This window comes from Magallana gigas, chromosome 4, assembly GCF_963853765.1.
Source record: "Magallana gigas chromosome 4, xbMagGiga1.1, whole genome shotgun sequence".
NCBI lineage: Eukaryota > Metazoa > Mollusca > Bivalvia > Ostreida > Ostreidae > Magallana > Magallana gigas.
In genome coordinates, this window is record NC_088856.1 from 15,099,513 (window position 1) to 15,121,735 (window position 22,223).

Consider the following 22,223-nt stretch of genomic DNA (forward strand, 5'->3'; position numbering starts at 1 on the left):
ATAATAATTCTATTAGATACTCAGAAAATGTTTTGGCTATAACAAAACTTTTAAATATTATATAGCGCGTTTTGTGACAAGTTGAAAAGTTAACTCGTAATAAAATGACGATGTCAGCCTTTAAGGCGGCGCAGCAGTAACTGATTCAATTTTGTAAAAACCATGCAATAAATCATAAGCGGCTTTGGAAGTAAATGAAATTAACAAAATCGATTAGAAATGCGTTTTGTGAATAAGTAGTTAAACAACATTGAAAATATTTGAACAAGTATGATGACAATAAGTGAAAAAAAGAAACCCCGAACGATATCAATGGACGTCAAAATGCAGAACGACACATTTCGGTAAGACGGACGTTAGACAACAAGTAATACAGGACAAGTTTGGAGCCGACAGATCGTTTGTACTTAGAAAATATCAAAAAAACAAAAACAAAAACTAGAAATATATGTTGAATGTGCACTCAGGGTACATGTTCAAAGATGTTATTTTTTCTAAGACATTTTCGGAAATAAAACGTAAATGTTATCGTAAAACGATGTGGAGGGTTTAGCAACAACGTAAAACTGGAAATTTTCGACGTCGCACATTGCGCCGCCTGACAAAACTTGTTGTAAATAATTATTTATTTTCTCGAGAAATAAATAAAGTACAGATTTGAATTTTTCAGTATTGTTTGCCAAAGGGTCATTGAAGAAAACTCAGAAGTCTAATGAAATTGCAGTGAACAAATTATAAATTATGTGTCCTGTCTACATTATTTTGGGACAACCCTCGTATGTTTCAATACTTTGTTATAAGAAGAAAAGGTAAAATGTATTCTATAAAGAATAAATTGATCAGTACATGTACTAACAAATCAAAACAAAAGTATGGGCAATGATTTAGGCGTATTTTTTTTTTTTTACTCTTTAGCTGTTTATAATTAATAAGAGTAAACCGACAGGATTGAGGATATCATTAATGACGAACATATAGTTCTAAAAATATTTAATCATATTTCAAGCCAGTAACCATTAGGCATATACACAATTATGACACATTTTTAATCAAACACTACCAACTATCCGATTTTTTGTGTACATGCACAGTGAAGTTATACACGTCTTTTAATAATATTTATGAAATGGCATCAAATTCCTAATTGCAAAAACGCTATTTTTTTTTGGTTATTACGATTATTTCTTTTCTAATACTGTAATGGAAAGTACTTTTATAAGACTCACAATTTTCTTTAATTCATGCAATTTTATTTTAAAGCAAACCAATTCGTGTTTTATCGCTTGTTTAGCTTATCATAATATAAGTGATAAAAAGCAAATATTGAGTGTAAATTCAGCAGGTGTGAACAGCAATTAAGCATGCTTATTCTTAGCTTAACATTTCCACTATCATCATCATTATCATAAAATATATTGATCATCACCATCATCGTTTAATATTTCTTTAAATACAACATTATGATTTATTTTATGAGTTTAATACTATTTCGGAAACACATGACGAATCATACAACATATCAGATTAAAAACAAGAAATCATATCGTCAAATAGGTCGCAAAAATATAATTGTTTTGCCTCGGACTAGAATGTCGCGACGTCATTGGATGAAACGCGTCACGTGGCTGCCTTACAAATTTCTTTAAAAGGCAAGCGTCAAAATTTATAGCGCAACATGGCGGACGTAACGTTATTTGAACTGATTTTCTACACAAAAGTTTGTTTACATATCAAACTTTAGGTCCTCGACAAAACAAAACACTTATTAGGTTTGTTACTGACTGTTTAAAGAAATTTGTGGGGTCGATAAAGTCCATAGAAGGCTCGGCTCCGCCTCGCCTTCTATGGACTTTACCGACCCCACAAATTTCTTTAAACAGTCAGTAACAAACCTAATAAGTAATATTGTTGTATGAATCATCATTGGTTGTTAACATCAAAAATACTCCACAATGAAGAAAATAACGAGTTGGTTGTACTAATTTTTATGGTAAATTTTCATATATTCTCAGCAACACGTTTTGAAGTTTAACATTTTACTACTGTTATTAAGAATCGAGCTCGTTACTGTAAGCATTTCTAACGGTAATTGTATGATCATTGCCATAGTATGAAGTTATATCATTTATATAAAATTCATGTCATTCATGTCTTTAGTATTTCATGTCTTTAGTATGTCCCATATACTGATCCCGATACATTGTTTTGAAAAGGAATGAAAAACTCCGAAATTTCCCGAATAGATTATAGTCTCGATTAAAACGCCCCTAACACGACAGTCTATGACCTAACATATATTTACGAACACAACAAAAAATATGAAATATTTTTTAAAAGCATAAAACAGATTTCTACATACAAATTTACTTTTAATTCATAAAGATAAGCATAGCATCAATTCTGTAAACAAAAAGCTATCCCGCAGAAACGCAGTTACAATATTTAAATGTATATCAAATAACGGACCGCCTTCTGGCGGCCCGTAAACAAGAAGCCCATGGACCACATCGCTCACCTGGGCAAGATAAAAAACAAATATAATAAAATCAACCTTATGGAGCTATTTCAAAATATCTGGACAATGTAGTATAATACGAGGGTTGTTAGAAAAGTTCGCGGACAAGTTCGATTGCGAGCGGACTATTCGCATCATACCAGTGAAACTTTTCATATTTAATCTTGACGTATTTTCTAATAAAAATATAAAGATTTGTTTATTTCAAATACACCTAAAAAAGTATACAGATTAATTATTTTGACAAGATATGCTTCACGGAGCATGTCTTTTTTATGTTTTATATTTTGTACGTATTTTTCCTTATTAAGAAAATAAATGTACAGTTTAAGCGCATAAAAATTAACGATATTTCATATGAGATCAAAATAAGTTATGAAGGTCATTTTGTGAAAGTTGAAATCAATTTAAAAAATTTCTGACCATTTTATCGCCAAATATGGACGACCAACGCTAGAAAAATGAGTCAAAAACGTTTACGTAAATGGCCACCTTGGAGCACCGGGCAGTCATAAAATTCTGTGTGCCCGCAGAAAAATATCCAGTGGAGACCAAGAAGTTTTTAGATGCTGCTATTTTTATAGGACAAAGGTTTACAATTGAAACCACAACTGGAATTGAAGGTTTGAAAATGGAAATACTAATATCTCAAACTCTTACAGCACCCCGACCCCCCATACAGCCCGATCTTGAAAATACATATATGGATTTCGCTTTATTTTCTTATCTGAAGTCGAAACTGCGTGGACAAGAGATTTTCGGACCTAAATGATCTACGATATGACAAAAAAGACATTATACAATAATTTGACAAATAATGGCGTGAACATGCGTTTTATAAATGGGTTAATGGCATGAAAAGTGTGTGAACTAAAACGTGTTTACTTTGAAAAGGAGTGACAGGTTTAAATTGCCTTTCAGTAGTTCGACGTCATCTGACGTCGTGGGAAATATGAAATGGTGCTCCGTAAATCCTATTAATGCGAAATGAAAATCGCTGTATCTTTTGAAAACAACCTCAAAATCATATGATTTTTTGCATACTTATTTTTAATTGGTAGTCATTGAATAAAACATACGTCATCCTACAAAATACACAGTAATTTTGCCATTAATCACTTTGTCCGCGAACTTTTCTAACAACCCTATTATATATTTTATATGAAAAAAAAATCAGTTTTGCCTGGATATTCTTATGTTAACCATTTAGCCCCTTTTGTAACGGGATGATTGTATAGTCATACTGCATATTAGCACAGCTATTCTTAAAAATATCTTAAACAACTATTTATATATGGAGTATAAACCTACATCAAACTTTAAACCCCTTGAAAGGCCCATTAATTGTCTAGGGGCCAAAGTCTAAACAATTTTAAATAATCAACATTATGTCAAAATCCTTGCATATAAGTGAAACCATATACTTCTGTAGTATTACAACATCTATGTTTTTGTGGATATTTCAAAATGTTTTACTTTGTTAAATTGTATCCCCCGATGTGGCCCCTCCCTACTCCTGTAGATAACAATTTTGACGAAGTTGAAGATTGATTTCACTAAGGTAACAGGTTTTTTAGGCAAATGATTTTTTAGAAGAAGATTCTCAAAAATTTTTCTCTATATATTGCTGTGTAATAATTCAACTCCCCCCCCCCCAAATTAAACTCTACCCCTTAGGATCATGATTTTAACAAACTACATTCTACCCTACCACACAGGTTTCAGCTTTCCTGGCCAATCGGGTTTTTGAAAAGAAGATTTTTAAAGTTGTTTTTTTTTTTACATTTGTACGTAAAAATTCGACCCCATTGTGGCCCCACCCTACCCCTTGGGATCATGATAAAATTTACATTTAATTTACCTGAGGATGATGCTTAAAACAAGTTTTAGCTTTTCTGGCCAATTGGTTTCTGAGAAGATTTAAAAAAATATTTTTTCTATCTATTCCTATTTCATAATTGGACCCCAGTTGTGGCCCAAACCCTCCCCTATGGATAATGATTTAAATTAACTTTAATCTCTCCTACCTGAAGATGCTTCCCTATAAGTTTTCACTTTTCTGGTCGAATAGTTTTGGAGAAGATTTTAAAGAACTTTTTCTAATTTATATTCTTATCTAAAGGTTGGATCCCCCATTTATTCCCAACCCTTATCCGGAGATAATGATTTGAACAAAATTAAATCTACACCGTTTATGATTTCTTTCACACAAGTTTCAGCTTTTCTGTTCAAATGGTTTATTAGAAAAAGATTTTTAAAGTTTTACTATACTTATTCCTATGTATAAATTATACCTCCACCCCAATTGTGGCCAAACATAACCCCGGGGATCATGAATTAAACAAATTTAAATCTATCCTACCTGAGGATGCTATCTCATAAGTTTCATCTTTTCTAGCAAATCGGTTTCTGAGAAGATTGTTTGAAGATTTACTCTATACAATCCTATGTAAAAACTGGATTCCCCCATCTTGGCCCGAACCTACCTATGGGGACCATAATTTGAACAAAATAAAATCTGCCTTCCCTGAAGATGTATCCAGCCTTTCTGGTCAAATGGTTTTTGACAAGAATATTTAAGAAAAATTCCAACACATTTTCAAAAAAGTCTGTCATTTTAACAAACTTGAATTCCCTCCTCTCAAAGATGCTTTCTGCCAAGTTTGGTTAAAATTGGCCCAGTGAATATGGAGAGGAGGTCGAAAATATGAAAAGTTTACAGACAGACAGACGGACGTCGGACAAAAAGTGATCAGAAAAGCTCATTTGAGCTATCAGCTTAGGAGAGATATAAAGTATAGAACATATTTTGTCTTTGATCTGATATTACAGACAATGATAGAGAAATATATGGTCATTTGAGACAAACTGAAAAAAAGAAATGAACGACCAAAAAAAAAAAAGAAATTAAAAAGAACACAAACTCATTACTTTTTAAATTTAAATAACTGAACAATGCAATAAAAGTAAAAGAAGGATATAATGTGAATTTCCAAATACTGTCTTAAACTATTCTTTCATTTCTGTTTTAGCATCCATGGCTTCCTGCTTTACAACTTCATACAAACAATATCTGTTGTCCATGTAAAGAAATTAATAGAGTATACACATTCAAATATCAAGACGTAATTTGCATGTATCTATGTATGCAAGAAACGATCTGATATATAATATGTACATTGTTGTGGATTTTTCTGATAGAGATTTATCATTTAACATTTTCTCCATCGCTAAAAAGTGAAATGTGAATTTGTTTCAATTATTTCTGAATAGCAGTGGTACAAATCAAAACAAACAATTTCAACGCAATTACAATTTCGTCTGCGGAGACCATGATCAGTGTGGCACAGGGAACCTAACTTCAAAGCGGTGAAAGTAGGTAGCCGAGCATGCAAAGACTACCCGAACATAATAAAAATCAGGTGTGATAGCCAATATCTTTGATATTTTTGAAACACACAATTTAATATAGTACCGAGATGATAACGTCATAGACTATCCAGCCAAGGTTTGCAAGCGAATTTAATAGTTAGTATAAATATTTCACTCTTAGTTTCATTTTTGTTTGTTTGTTTTCTTTTTTCTATTTGGTTGGTCCCAGAAAAAAACCAATGATAGACTTTTTCAGTTTCCTTAAACCGGAAGTTCGTTTAAAGGTTATGTTGTTCCAAACCCAACCGTCCGAAACTCAATGATATCTAATTGCATATGCCAATAGCAAAACATGCAGTGTTCGCCTCTTCCATTAGCATTAGGCTATCATGGTTCAATATATAGCCGAGCCAAAATAGCAACATTGCATGCAAGATCGACCTTAATCAGTAAGTATACGATTTAGATTTAATACTATTGAAACAATATAGACACATCTGCAATGTGATACTGTGAAAATATGCGATCATCTTTTCTGTAGAAGGATACGTCTCTAGGAAGGAAGGAACGTGGACATCAGTCCTTGTAAAGTCATAGCCAAGGGTTTTAACATCCTCCTCAAATTGAGCTCTATAATCAGTAGCACTTAGACTATTTCCCTGTTTATAAAAACAACAATAACAAAAGGTTAAGATGAATTGCATTGTTAAAGTGGCTTTAACTCTATTGACAACAATAACCACTCGGTACATGATTATACATAGATGAATATAGTAAGATGTAAATATACGCAACACAAAACCCAATGTATTGTATTAGTTTTGGGGTATTTTTGGTTGAACGGTCTGTTTGTTTTATACGTTTATTGATACTGTTTATAATGGTGACTTGTAAAAAATTTATAACGTTAGCTGTGTTATTTATTGCTATATATCTACATTTCACATATCTTTTGCTTGTAAAGTGTGTTGAAAGCTACGACAGTTATAACACTGTAATGCACACAGGGTACTCAAAAGTTAAAATGAAGAGTTTTATTATGATGTCACAAACGTTGAACGCTGTTAACTGCAACGTCACAAGCGAAAATCAAAGTTCACGCTTGCAGCTGTTACTGTGGCTCACCCATTAACATGAACTTACCCTTAGGATAAGATAGGAATTTTAAGGTAAAAATCACATTTTCAGACAAGGCATGAAGTTAAAATTATGTAAATATAAGCATTAAATCATGATGTTTTGAAGTATACAGTCTCATAACTGCAGCGATGCTTGCATACAAATTTTCATAACGCGCTAACGCGCGTTACTCAATTTGTATGCACACACCGCTGCAGTTATGAGACTGTATGCTTCAAAAAATCATGATTCAATTCTATAATCTTAGTGGTACCGTATTGCAAGGCCAAGAAATTGCAAATGCTTGCATAGGTGTGCCACACTTTTTTTAAAATATCAAAGTTAACAGAATCCTTTTTTGTAAGAGGTAATGCTAATGAAAAGTCATATTTCTCGCCATCAGTAGCATGTACCCAAAACCTTTACGAGTACTTGCAAAATCATTTTCTAAGGGCCATCATTAAAAATATGGGTTTCCATTTATTTACTTATAAATAATAATGTATGGAAAACTTACCCTTGCTAAGTATTTCCCACCAGTTCTCAAAATTTTCATAGAAAATTCCAAAATTGTATAACTAGTTTCGAACTGATATTCAAAGCCTAAAATAAAAAAAAAAACCGAATTGAGATTACTTGATGTCAACACAAGTTTCTACAGAAATAAATTACTAGATATTCATGGTTGACACAAACCAATATCAAACGTTACTATCATTTAAATGCAATAATGTAGAAAGTAGACCCCAATGCTTAACATATAATTTGTATTTGGTGATAATTGTTTATCTACAAGCTATACGTAGGAGGTAAACTTGATATTTTTGTGAAGAAAATATCGCAACTACATATGCCTTGTAAGATACCGTAATTCAATCACATTTGATTTCTTTGATATTTTATTCACGAAAGAAAACAATACCCACTCACCGTATTTATCCTTGTCCACTGATAATTCTGTAAGATCATTTATGACGTAATCATACTTGGTTCCTGACGCCAGTGCTTCTTTAAGCTCAAGTACACAATCACATATCTTGATCTTAAAAAAATTTGCAAATTATTTATTGATTTTCAAACAGTAGTAATCTATATTAGCAATCATTCAAAGTGGAAAACTGGTTTTTCAGAGTCTTAGAATGTTTAATTGAACCTATTTGGGTTTTTTTTTAAATACTGATATGCATTAACACGATGGTGGATTTTTTGTCTTGCCTTATAGTTTGCGCCTTCCCATTTCTGAAGGGTATCTCCGCAAACTTTTTTCATATGTTTACTGCAAGCTTTGATAACTTCTTCATCTATCTACAATCACAGAATGATTTCAATTAAATGGATCATAACCTTCTGTGCAATTTTTGTTGTTTTTTATGTTTGTTAATAATTATTATAATCTATGGCTGGTAATCGATGCATAAAAATGTATTCTTTATATTGATTTATGAATTTTTCTTAACACAAGAAATTACTGAAATAAAGCTCTCATTTTCATTATATTTTCAAGGGATAAAAACCTCTTACTTCCGCCATAAGAACATAAGCTGGTGACATTTTGAGAAGCTCGTGAAGGATTCCCCCGTCTCCACCACCCAATATCAGAATGGTTTTATCTTTAAATGCATTTCTTTCTAACCCGAGAAGAGTTTCGGTGTAAACCAAATCGCTTTCTCCGAGCACTAGAAGAAAATTAAACTGTGCATTCACTGTAATTTTGGGAGTGACCATTATCTTACTATAACCGCGACATCAAAACTTTTCCTGCAGGTCAACTAATAATATGTCAGAAAGGAAAAAAAGTATTTGGTTTCGTTATTCTTTAGAAAAAGAATGTGTTTTTGTGCAATAAAAAATTATTAATATTAAAAAACCTGTTCATCAGATACACGTATGCAAAGTTTTTCAACGTGTTTTCCAACAAGGTCATGTTCTTAATTGCCTTAATGTTAAAAATTAACAATAATTTATCATCAATAAAAACCGCCTAAAATATTTTGCAAATGTAAGTTTGGTTTAAAATTGTGTGATTCCCACGCTATAATAAATGACCAAAATATCTACTATGCAATCTTACTGATATCATCATCGAGAAGTAGAACATTTCCGAATTCTCTAGATTTTGCAATCTTTATATTCTGCCATTTACTGTCCGTTTCAAACACAATATCTTCATAGTCGGCCTCAAACAACCGTTCGTCACCAGTGTGACCATATGCCCACAATACACTAGGTCCTCTTCTAATTGGGCATTTTAAACTGTAACAAAAGTTTTCATTGATAATAATTGATAATAACATATTTTTTTTTATCATTTTCTGAAATATATCTATTAAAAAAACCATCCACAATATTTTTTTTAAGACTTAAGAAAGTGAAATAATACCTGCATACCTGTTACTAACTTTAACTAATTTCTCAAGATGGTTTGCAGCTTTCTGTTCTAATGCTGAAATATACTAAAATTGAAATAATATGCATAGAATTAGTATAAATTTACAAAGATATATTGTGAAATATGCAGAAAAACCTTTAGTTTGGATTGCGAAGTCTTTATTTCGTTAAAACAAATTGTACGTAACTTTAGTTAACAAATCAAAATTCAAAATACAGATATCAATATTTATTCCTAATTGTTATTGTATAAAAGCAATATTTCTTATGTATGGAAGCATAGTTGTGCCCCCACTATTAAGATAATGATGTTGATTTGTGTATATATATATATATATATATATATATATATATATATATATATATATATATATATATATATATATATATATATATATATCTATCTATCTATCTATCTATCTCTCTCTCTCTCTCTCTCCATATATATATATATATATATATATATATATATATTGGGTAATAAGCTTAAAATAGTCACTTGTATATTATTACGCATTGAGTATGTAATCAAGTTCAGCTTAGAAGTTGCAATCACCTTACTTAAAACAAAGTATATGATAATTAATCAAAACTATTATATTTGTTGTATTTTGATATTTGATTTATTCTCATTTTCATTTGAAATTTTTTAAAAATATTTGCATTGGGATCTATAAGTTGTTTTTTTTATACACGTTCTATAAATGAGATATATATGCCCATCAAAACACTATAGACTGATATACAAAACTTTGTCCATTTGTATGTGAATGGATTTTTTATGTACTGCAAAAACTTTTTCTGTTTATTTCAAATACTTTTTTCTGTGAATCAAATGGTTTGCAGCCATTTTTTGACGCTTGCATCAATTATTTTCCTGTTGGGCATAATGAAGTGGAAAATAGTCACTTGCATACTTGTAATTATTTATTGTTTTTAGATGACAATGAAATACCTCGAAAGAGAAGGGTTCAGACAGCGGTTTCAATTGATCAACATTGTCTACGACAAAAGTGATGTCCATAGTCAGATAGGCAAAGTGATACAGATGAATAACCACGTGACTAAAAGTATAAAATAGTTTTATGCTTGAACACAAAACACGAAACTGGTCGCTTGTTGTTCGTTACACGTTTACTATTCAGAAATTTCTATAACATGCTATGAGATATTAAGCATTAGTTTAAATCACTCAAATGACTTTGAAAATGTAAAATAATAAAAATGAAATATTGCATTACTAGTTATGACAAAATCACAATAATAGTCGATACTAGCATCTACAAACCTCCCATCATCAGAAGTGGCCGTTATCAATTTGTCTCCCCTCTCGCCACAGTCGGATATTGTTTGATGTTTGGAACTGCCTTCGAAACAAACGTTTGGTAGCGATTGGTACAGTTCATGGGCCTCTACAAGGATACACTCTTTGTGTAGTAGGTGATACAATATTCAGACCATGACATTTATGAATGAATATTCTTTTTTGAATGAAAGTTTTATATAGAATCAAAACATTTTATTTAAAAAAGTAATTAATGAATTATTTTACACGTACGAACGTGTTTTTTGATAATTTTTGATTCGTGCACGGAGTACTAGAAATACCATTAATCGACACAACATGTATGAATGTTACATCAGAATTTTTTTTCATTTAAGTTTAAAATGAGAATCCTACACTACAGATTATTAATTGTTAATTTATAAGTTGCATTCATTGTTACTTAAAAACATTTTTCGCATTTCAACATATATGTATGTGATTAAAAGTTAGAGAATAACTTTTAAGATGCATGAGTAAATCTTTATTTTCTTTGGAATAGTAGGGAAATAAAGTAATTGTAAAACAAGATAATAAGGACAATGCTAGATTATATTTAGTAATACTTCATAATATATTCAACAATAATCATGAAAATTCTATGCAAAAATTATGCTTTAGAATTATTTGTCAAGTCGTTTTTTTAACCAACAAACTTTAAATGCCTGTAGAAAAATTCCTGGTAAAAATTGTTATTTTTTTAACAATGAAATTTATTGCATTATAAACGTTATGAACAATGAGATATTTTTTGAAAATTTTTTTACAAACTATAAACGTTAACTACTTAGGTTTCTCTGTCTGTCTGTCTGTCTGTCTGTCTGTCTGTCTGTCTGTCCGTCCGTCTCTCTCTCCCTCCCACTCTCTCTCTCTGTCTGTCTGTCTGTCTCCTCTCTCTCTCTCTCTCTCTCTCTCTCTCTCTCTCTCTCTCTCTCTCTCTCTCTCTCTCTCTCTCTCTCTCTCTCTTACCTTTGGAGTTGAATGTCTCCTGATCGAGTGCAAAACTCATCACAACTGTTGCAGTACCCATTATGATCTCTGTCTCTCTTTGGCGTCATACGATTATAAATCTTGTTCTATAACTAAAAATAATATATCAATTGAATATGGAGTTAACCCAATTTTTACATTTTGGACAACATTATCTCTTTCTTTTATATTGAATACTGTTTAGTGTTTCAATCAAATTTCGCTGAACATTGATTTTCGTGGATTTTGTTATTGAGTTGATCTACGAGTTTTAATGTTCCTTAAAGTTAATATATTATGACATTTTGTATAAAAAAGACCATATGGTACTGTATTGTTTTTTAATCCACAAAAATTAATGCCAATATATAACATAACTTTTTGTGTATGTTTACTCAATCGATTTGATAAATTCAAGAATAATGGTAAAACTATTCGAAATCCCAGTATTTTTTTACTTGCAATTTTTTTGTAATGAACTATAATTCAAGTCAATTTATATATCAAGCGTTTTATGTGTGTATTGAAAACGATTTTGTATCATTTATAATACACGTTTATTTAATTCTACGTTATTAATATAAACTTCATGTTTATATTGAAAATAGTTTTCATTTTATGACTAATCATTTGTAATCACTAAATGGAAAATAAATGCTACTGACCGAGAGATATAGAAAACAAAATGCACAAAATTAATTACATGTACATATAAGTACGGGGGTGATAACCAATGTTAACTAAAGAGAGAATATTGTTAATATCGCGCCTTTCACAAAAGCTTTAAGGTTCCCGGCAGTGGTAAAGTGTCATTATGCTCATTACAATGTAATCCTACTCTTATAAACCAGAAGTTATTGATTAAAATCACGGATATGTAGTGTCTGTACAGTGTCGCCTTGAACATACTCCGGTGCGAATGGCATGAATATATATATGCAATAATTAAAAACCTTTGCGTTAAATTACAGGCAAAATTGTAAATTGATATGTTTTGTTAAGTCTGTTTTTGTTGGTGAATTTGAAATTCATGCATAATACTACACGTTAACATATTTAATTGCCTTAAATATACATGTTTACGACTTAAAATAATTAAAGTTACTCATCAACGAGGCTCAGACCTAACAGCACAATACAGTTGAACTTAAATATCTCAAACACCGATATCTCGAATACAATGGATATGTGATTTGTAAGTCCCAAGTTTAAGTAATTTATCCTTGATATCGCGAATACTTGGATATTTCAAAGTTTATAACAAATCCCATCTAATTCGAGATAACGAGGTTTCGCTGCAATTATTATTATTATTGGAGTGCGTTTAACATCTCTTCTACAAGTCTGAAGCTACAGTTACCGAACTAAACAATCACTTAGTAGATTTTAATTGTAACACCTTTAACAAGAGGTTCCCGGATTATATCATACGCAACAACTGTTTCTCCATTTTTCTTTAAAAATATCATTAAATAAGATCATGGACATGTATTTCGTCGTCCTTAATACGTTATCCGGTAAGTAAGACAATGAGACACGGATAATTGACAAACTTAATCAAATTACAGACCAAAACGTAATTTTAATCTTTTACTTCGTGTTGTTATCCTTTTGATATACAGGTGCATGGAAATTCTGTGAGATTCGTTAATAATATTTGCTAATAGATATTAATCGTTGCAAACATCTTGTTACATCTATATGTTAAGAAAATGTAGCCCCCTTTGAGTTTACGTAATGTTGAGAGAAACTGAATAAATAACAAATTAACTCGTACACTGTTGACTGTTGAGAGTTTATTTAGCAAAGGATTGTCAACTCTAATGGTACAAATAAATCTTCTTGGTGTGCTCTTACAGCTATACACGCTAATATTTTCCTCAATTATGAATGAGAGTGAAAACACGTTTTTGTTTACTTACTAAAGTACCCATATGCTCTAAATAACAGTTATTAATCCAATCCGTTAAAAAGAAAAAAAATTATAATTTATTTTCCGGCTACGAAAGTAATGCCTTCTTTACAATATTAATATATCATGTAAGATCGATAGCTAACTTTTGACTAATAAAACAAAAATGGTTTGAGGGTTAACACCTTCATTATTGCTATGAGAGAGATGGGTATATCTTAGTTAATTCCATAAAGATTAAATTAATCCTATAAACGAGTAAGAACAAGCAAAACCGAAGTTTGTGAGCAATGACGTAGGCATATACGTTTTCCTTTAAAGCTATTTATATTTTATACGAAAGTTACATTTAGAAACAACAGGAGTGATGATATCATGAATGAAAAACATGTAACACAATATTTGATCATATTTCAAACCCACAAATACACACTTTTCTTTTTTATTTGAACTGGTAATAAGCAAAACTTGAGTGTTAAATCAGCAGATGTTAACAACTATGTGTTATAAATGAGCAACGCCACTACCATTATCCTCATCATCAACAACATATTCAATGTGCCGTTCTTTTTTATTATCACTTGATTTACAATAAAAGTTTACTATAATTCCGACAAACACATGACAAATCATAAACAATTTCAGATTAAAAAAAAAATCTAAAGAACATTTTTGGTTGTTATAATACTAAAGACAGTTTGACAGGAAACTCAGGGTTTTCAAAAAAAAAAACAGAACAAAGTGGCAGCTTTCGGGCGCCCGCAAAACCTTAAGGACATGCTATTAAGAACCAAATAAAGGAATCCTCTACCTTATAGTGGCTTCAAGACTTGTTTTCACACCAGGGGCCCGTTTCACAAAGCTATCTTATGACAAATATCTGTGTTAAGACCAAAATTTGTCATAAGTTTTTATCATAGCTGTTTCACAAAAGTGTCTTAACTTATGATAATCTTAAGATTGTTCAAAATCTTAAGACACCCAGATACTTCTCTTAAGTCAATTTCAAACATGGCGGTGGCCCATGTTTTGATAAGAAATAGGCAACTTAAAAGGCGTGAGCGTGTATTCAGGGACAGAATCAACCCATTAGATTATATGGACGATTGTGACATCTTAGAGAAGTTCCGTTTGCCACGACATGTTATCTTTGACTTATGTAATGAACTTAATGATCGTTTAGAGCACCCAACCAAAAGATCACATGCCCTTCCAACATCATTGCAAGTCATGGTTGCGCTTCGCTTTAATGCAAGTGGAAGTTTTCAAGCTGTATGTGAAGATCTTTATGGTATAAGTTAAGCAAGTGTGTCCAGAATTGTTTACGCTGTTATATATACTTTAGTTGCCTTAAGTCCTTTCTACATTAAATTTCCTTGTACTGACAAAGATATAAACAATACTATACTGGACTTCGCTCATATATGTAATTTCCCAAATGTGATAATAGACGGGACACATATTCCTATTCAGGCACCTTCAACTCATGAGTATTTGTTTGTTAACAGAAAAAACTTTCATTCAATAAATGTGATGGCAGTTTGCAATTCCAATTTGAAATTTTTGAATTTGGTAGCAAAGTGGCCTGGATCATCTTATGACGCATTTGTGTTCTCAAATTCTGTTTTGTGTCAAATGTTTGAGAATGGCAACATTAACAGAGGTTGTCTAGTTGGTGACAGTGCGTACCCGTTAAAGAATCACTTACTAACACCCGTCTTGAACCCAAGCACCCCCCATGAGAAGGCATACAATGATGCCAACACTAAAACCAGGGCCCCCCATCGAGCGAGCGTTTGGTGTCCTTAAAATGAGGTTCCGATGCATCGATCGCTCCGGAGGAACCCTACTTTTCCGGCCCGAGAAAGCTTGTGGAATTGTGACTGCTTGTGTGGTGCTACATAACATTTACATAAAAAACAACGTCCATGTGCCCCGAAACATAAATAATTATCGTGTTTTTCAACAACCAGACAATGTTATATACCAAGGAGTAAACAATGACGGTGCTGAAGTTAGAAGAAGATTAATTCAAACTCGATTCTGAGAACTAAGTATTTGCCATCTTTCCTTTGAATAGTGTCTTCATTCAAATTATATTAAAATTTCAAAATTGTTTCTTTTGCTTTATATACGGGTAATGATAAAGTAATAGTAATTTAAAGATAGTTCATCATTTTAATGCGAGACGTGCATTTGTATACTGGTATTTAGGAAGCTAAATGGTCAGTAAAATACAATTTTGAATTACTATAGAAAAAAATTAAGATTCTATGGTTTCAAAATTATCATTTTATATTTTTATAGATTTATCTTTCAAACATTCGGCCTCCTTAATAATCATCAATCAATAAAAGAACACCATTTTCTTCACTGGTTTGTTTTTATTGTTCTTATCAAAAGAAAGTACAAAAATATACGGTACATTATAAAGTACTAGTATCCAGTAATCATTATGTTATTAAATATATATTTATACTGCAGATTTCGTAAATAAATTCTTTACTTTACAATTTACTGTTTGAATTTAATGCAATCGCTCCTATAATAATAAGATTATCTTAAGGTATACGTTAACTCAGAATCAAAAAAAATTTCCACTGATGATAATGAAAAACCATCTATTGTGTGTTAAAGACCTATCATGGTAGTGCTATTTTTCACTTTCAAAAAAGTAGGTCAATGACCTACTTTTTGAGATAATGGCCATTGAATATTTTTTGAAAATTTAAGAAAAGTCCCTAAAAATTTTACACTTTGATTGAAATTTTCTTACTTGTGAAAATAATACTATTGCTTAACTCTTTTTAAAATGAAATACAGTTCATGAATGGCAGTGACACTAAACAGACACAAAGCATTGAGTTTTCATTCACAAATTTTATGAATATTCCAGTCCGAATTTCCTCTATCTTTTTTCAAATTCATACCCTTTTTTGATTCAATTTTACAAAAAAATGAATGATGATAACACTAAAACATTTATAGTATTAAACTAGGTATATTGACCTTACTCTGCAGGCATAAAAATTATATTATATGAGGTCAATGATCAAAATTTTGAGATATGTTGTCTTTTGTCGTTTTTAAGCATTTTTCAATATTTTTGTAGTGGGTGCCAATCGAATATTTAAACGAAAAAGTGAGATAAAAACAACGTAAAATATGCAAAATTATGTTGACTAACAAATAAAATCTTAACTTTGAATATTACAGTACTACCAAATATATTTCAGGAAAAAACAAAATCTGAAAATTTTGGTCCGAACTGCCTCTGTTTTGCTTAAAGTCCAACTTTGTTTGAGCCTAATTCCATAATGTAGTAAAAATATCGAATATTTTGTCAATAATAATTCATTTCATAAATAAACTTTATAACAATCTGAAAATGAGAACTCAAACCCTGAGTAAACAGCGTCCTTAAGATAAGTTAAAGTTATGACAGCTTTGTGAAACAGCTATACCATATCTTATGATAATCATAAGTCAAATCTTATGACAATCTTAAGACATGTCTTATGATAAATCTTATGACAGCTTTGTGAAACGGGCCCCTGGTGTCTATTGTTCAGATACAGCTATGCAGATATATCGCTTTTCTAGACCCATTACTGGTCGGACTTACATACAATTTGGAAATACTGTGGAATCATTAAAATTCGTGGGGGCCAATTTTCGTGGATTACTTAAATTTTACAGGTTCGTGGGGACGTAATTTCGTGTATTTTATTTTACCTACAAAAGGAGATATGCCATTAGAACCAAAATTGATTATCTGTGGATGATGTAAATTCGTGGATGAGAGGTACCCACGAATTCCACGAAAATTGAGCCACCACGAAATCTAATGATTCCACAGTACTTCTTGTCGTACTGACTTCTGTCTCATCATTTGCAAATCTTTTTTTTTTATCTTTAATACAACGTTGTAGTTGCGACGTTTAAATACGTTTGAATCCAGTGTATTTATTTTCATCTAGATTTTAATTAAGTGCTAGGTTTGTAGACGTTTATCTCCATAAAGATGTGGTGTTTAGTTTTTTTTTCCTGAAGGAGGGACAATATTTTACTTTATTGTTAGTGTCGTGGTATATATATATATATATATATATATATATATATATATATATATATATATATATATATATATATATATATATATATATATATATATATATATATATTATGTCAATGCTAGATAGAATTGGCGCAATCTGATTTAAGTTATTTGATCTGATACGCTCACGAGTACGATAAGAAATCAAAACAGCTGATTTCAATCACATTGGATTGGGAAATAAACAATCCCTGCACCAATATTTAAGTAGGATACCAACATTCTTAAACATTACTATTTGGTTATGTTTTACTGTTGTTTTCATACATTTTAAAGTAAAAGAAATCACTGAAGCAGAAATACAAAAAAAAAAAATGGAAAGAGAAATTTATGTAAATTTACGGCATTTCCAACAAAGTGTTCAATAGTCAACATTATGACATTTGGAACAATCCCGTTGGAAATCAGGATGGTAACTGCAATTTTTTTAAATCTCAAAACAACTGTTATAGCTTTAAATCTATATGCAACAACATTTATAAAGTAGAATTATTTAGCCAAGGTCTCGTTAAATGGAAAATAATCTTGAAAAATATAGTGACTTGTATATATACATATTTATTATTTTGGACGATAATGATATACCTCGTAGGTGATTGGTTTAACAGCAGTTTCAATAGATTGATATCCTCTACGACAAAAGTGCTGTCCACAGTCAGAAAGGCAAAGTGATACAGATGAGTTACCACATGACTAAAAGTATAAAAATAAGTAAGATTTTTTTATGTTTGTTGTACATTTAACATGACTATATTTAGAATAAGACTTGCAACAAACTCCAAGATATTTAGAATTCTTTTGGAGCAAAATGTATTACAATGAATTAAAAAAATACAAGGAATTAAAAAAACAAACAAACAAAAAACAAACAACACCCTAAAAAATAGACCGATCCACAAACAGTGTATTAAGTTGTTTCTCTTTGCGGGGTCATTTCAAAGATCAAAAGGACAAAAACAACTCTCCCCTTCGTTAAGCGTCCTGTAATGAAGTCCCTTTGAATTTAATTTTCCCCTTCCATGTACGGGATGCCCCGCCATGGGGCAATCAATATACATTACAAAAATAGATTTCAATGTCAAATGGCAAAGTAAGTTAACTTCAAACTACAAAGACTAAAAAAAAATCAATAGTTATTCCTCAAAAAGGCAGGCTAAGGGACATACCTTTTCTAAAGTTTGGATTGGTCTATTACATGACTGCTATTAATTCTATGGTCCACTTGTTATAAGAGCATGGTTTGGAGTTACAATTTTCAATTTTAACGCTTATAGTGTTTCAATATCAAAGTATTCTAAATATTCGATCAAAAGTGGTGACTTCTAGTTCTGCATCTTTACTAGTAATTGACTAGTTACCGGCTAAAAGTTTTGATTTATTTTTATCGTATTATATTTATATCTGAATATTCTCCTTAATTTTGACAGTGTAAATGAATAATTCCCAATCCTCTCTCTGTTAAGCTATTAGTATACAAAACATAGTAGGACTATTTCACCTGCTTCTTAGTACACCCCGTTTTCACTGATTAATGACAAATCATTGGCCCAGCTATCGGCTACATAATTATAACGATAAATGAATCAAATATTCAATTAATTTATTAATGCATTCAAGGATAACTAAATGCCTATTGTATAATATAAAAAAAATCTGCAAGCTATATGATACTCGATAGGTCTACTATTATTACTGCATTGAAAAAATAGTCTAAGAACGAAGGTATTTAAATTTCAGCATACGTGTACAATGGCGGAAACTTCGTGTTTTAACTGCATTACAAATCCTATTCTGAAGAAGATGGTTAATTTCATTCATTCTTGGCATCGTTATATACCAAATTGAATGAAACATAGAAACTTTTTAACAGGTTACAAGCTAAGAAAGTCTACTTGCTGCTACCTGCTGGAAGTTAAAGTAGGTAAATTAACAAGTTGCTCTTACATTGTACATATTTATTACAAGTCCTTACATGCAATGCAGTGGATATATGACGAACTAGATACCGTATATCGGATGAACGTGTTCTATATACCTGAACTCGTGATGTAGCCGATTACTGGTCCAGAACAGGTATTATTACTCGACGACTTACATTCCATTTTTGAATTATTATGAGGAATACCTTTATAAAGCATTGCGTGCACCGAAAACTAAAACTTAAAAAAATATTCAGCAAAGTGGCCATGTCCATTAAAATAGCGGTCAATCCCGACAACTGTTTGTAAAACTTCAATCATCAGAAGTGGCAGTTATCATTTTGTGTTCGCTTCCGCCACTGTTACAAACTGTCTGTAGGTCGGCACTGCCCTTGAAACAAACGTTTGTTAGTGATTTGTACGATTGATGGGCCTCTATTCAAGTATGCGGTGTTATGGTTTTAACATTCACAGTGTTTATCTTCTCTTTCTGAATGATCCCTATTAATCAACACTTCAAGCATCTAAACAAATTCTCTCTCTCTCTCTCTCTCTCTCTCTCTCTCTCTCTCTCTCTCTCTCTCTCTCTCTCTCTCTCTTACCTTTGGAATTGAATGTTTCCTCATCGAGTGTAAAACTCATCAGGACAGCAGCAGTTCCCATTTTAAACGTCATGTTCATTGTAAATGACAGTAAATGACACGTATTTTATGTATTACCTTTGCTTTTTAAAACGATATATTTGCATATCCATTGTCATTTCCCACTATAAATCCACACCGAGGAGCTCGAGAACATTCATTTCCGCTATTGCCCTACATACTCTCAGGGAGCAAATTCTTAGCAATTATAATACGATTTTTACTCGTATACCGGTACATAGTAGATATTTCAAATAACAAAATTATTTGGTATTTACATAAATTGTACGATACATGTGTTTATCTTCCAACTCCCTAAAATTGGTGCATTTAAAAACTGTCTTATTTAACATTTTAAAGGAAATACTGGTATTACGGAAGCGTATTAGTACCACTTTGTATTTTTTTTTCTTTAAAATTCCAACTTTAAAGTTGGAATTTCCAACTTTAATCTTGGAATTTCCAACTTTAAAGTTGGAATTTCCAACTTCAAAGTTGATTTTTCCAACTTTAAAGTTGGAATTTCCAACTTTAATCTTGGAATTTCCAACTTTAAAGTTGGAATTTCCAACTTTAATCCTGGAATTTCCAACTTTAAAGTTGATTTTTCCAACTTTAAAGTTGGAATTTCCAACTTTAATCTTGGAATTTCCAACTTTAAAGTTGGAATTTCCAACTTTTAAGTTGATTTTTCCAACTTTAATCTTGGAATTTCCAACTTTAAAGTTGATTTTTCCAACTTAAAAGTTGGAATTTCCAACTTTAATCTTGGAATTTCCAACTTTAATGTTGGAAAAATCAACTTTAAAGTTGATTTTTTGATATTTATATATATAGATTGATAGATATATACTATGATTTTTTGTTCAGTGTGAATTAGGCTTTACACATAAAAAGAATGGGGGAGCTCATTTGCTTTCAAGAAGAACTGAATATGATAATACAACAACTCGAACTCAATGGAATTAATTGAACAAGTCATAATCATAATTTCATTTTTTTTATTTTTTGAATTCAATGAAAACAATAACTACCGGTATGTCATAATCAATATATATATGTGTATAAAAGGTTGCTTGATTGTATCATATACATATAAAATAAATTCTTAAAATCCTCAATAAATAAAAGAAATAAAAGGATTAAGCATAATGAAGCTACGGAAGCGTATTACTGAAAAACATTAAAGGAAAGTAATTATATGTAAACAATAATCTATTCTGCAATTTTCAACAAAGAATTTTCAGTAAACACATACATATACGGTAGTATGTGCATGATAATCTTGAACAATTAATAAATATGTTGAATTGAATCCCAAGATTAAAGTTGGAAATTCCAAGATTAAAGTTGGAAATTCCAACTTTAAAGTTGGAAAAATCAACTTTAAAGTTGGAAATTCCAACTTTAAAGTTGGAAATTCCAACTTTGAAGTTGGAAATTCGAATATTAAAGTTGGAAATTCCAAGATTAAAGTTGGAATTTCCAACTTTAAAGTTGGAAAAATCAACTTTAAAGTTGGAAATTCCAAGATTAAAGTTGGAAATTCCAACTTTAAAGTTTGAAAAATCAACTTTAAAGTTGGAAAAATCAACTTTAAAGTTGGAAATTCCAAGATTAAAGTCGGAAATTCCAACTTTAAAGTTGGAAATTCCAAGATTAAAGTTTTCCAACTTTAAAGTTGGAAAAATCAACTTTAAAGTTGGAAAAATCAACTTTAAAGTTGGAAATTCCAACTTTAAAGTTGGAATTTTAAAAATAAAAATATATATAGAGTGGCACTAATACGCTTCCGTAAGGTATAATATCTCATTTATTCTGTTAACAAATCTATGTGGGTTAATAATTTTTTTTAAAGTACAAGAATTACAGTCTGATCGTTTATTTTTGATGCAATATATTGACGTCAAGGTCAAATACAGAGGATCTGCAAGGGGTAAAATGCAA

General features: G+C 31.0%; 2 protein-coding genes across 3 annotated transcripts in view; both read right to left on the reverse strand.

The window, feature by feature from the left end:
• LOC105326122 (spermine synthase) overlaps positions 1 to 22,223 on the reverse strand; it is an 85,463-nt gene that overhangs the window by 49,342 nt on the left and 13,898 nt on the right. The gene's annotated exons all lie outside the window — the stretch shown is intronic.
• On the reverse strand, positions 4,252 to 20,598 carry LOC105341881 (spermine synthase). 2 transcript variants are annotated; one of them, XM_034451728.2, is made up of 13 exons: positions 20,238 to 20,597; positions 18,302 to 18,409; positions 11,688 to 11,800; positions 10,683 to 10,806; positions 10,350 to 10,458; positions 9,395 to 9,459; positions 9,078 to 9,259; positions 8,528 to 8,682; positions 8,222 to 8,311; positions 7,937 to 8,048; positions 7,524 to 7,609; positions 6,437 to 6,546; positions 4,252 to 5,588 (listed from the first exon to the last, which is right to left on the reverse strand). In XM_034451728.2, the coding sequence occupies exons 3-13, from the start codon at positions 11,746 to 11,748 to the stop codon at positions 5,525 to 5,527; spliced, it is 1,158 nt and encodes a 385-aa protein (XP_034307619.2). In that variant the 5' UTR covers positions 11,749 to 11,800; positions 18,302 to 18,409; positions 20,238 to 20,597; the 3' UTR covers positions 4,252 to 5,524. The 2 variants fall into 2 exon arrangements, with proteins under 2 accessions (XP_034307619.2, XP_034307620.2); XM_034451729.2 differs by lacking the exon at positions 18,302 to 18,409 and having other exon boundaries at positions 20,238 to 20,598.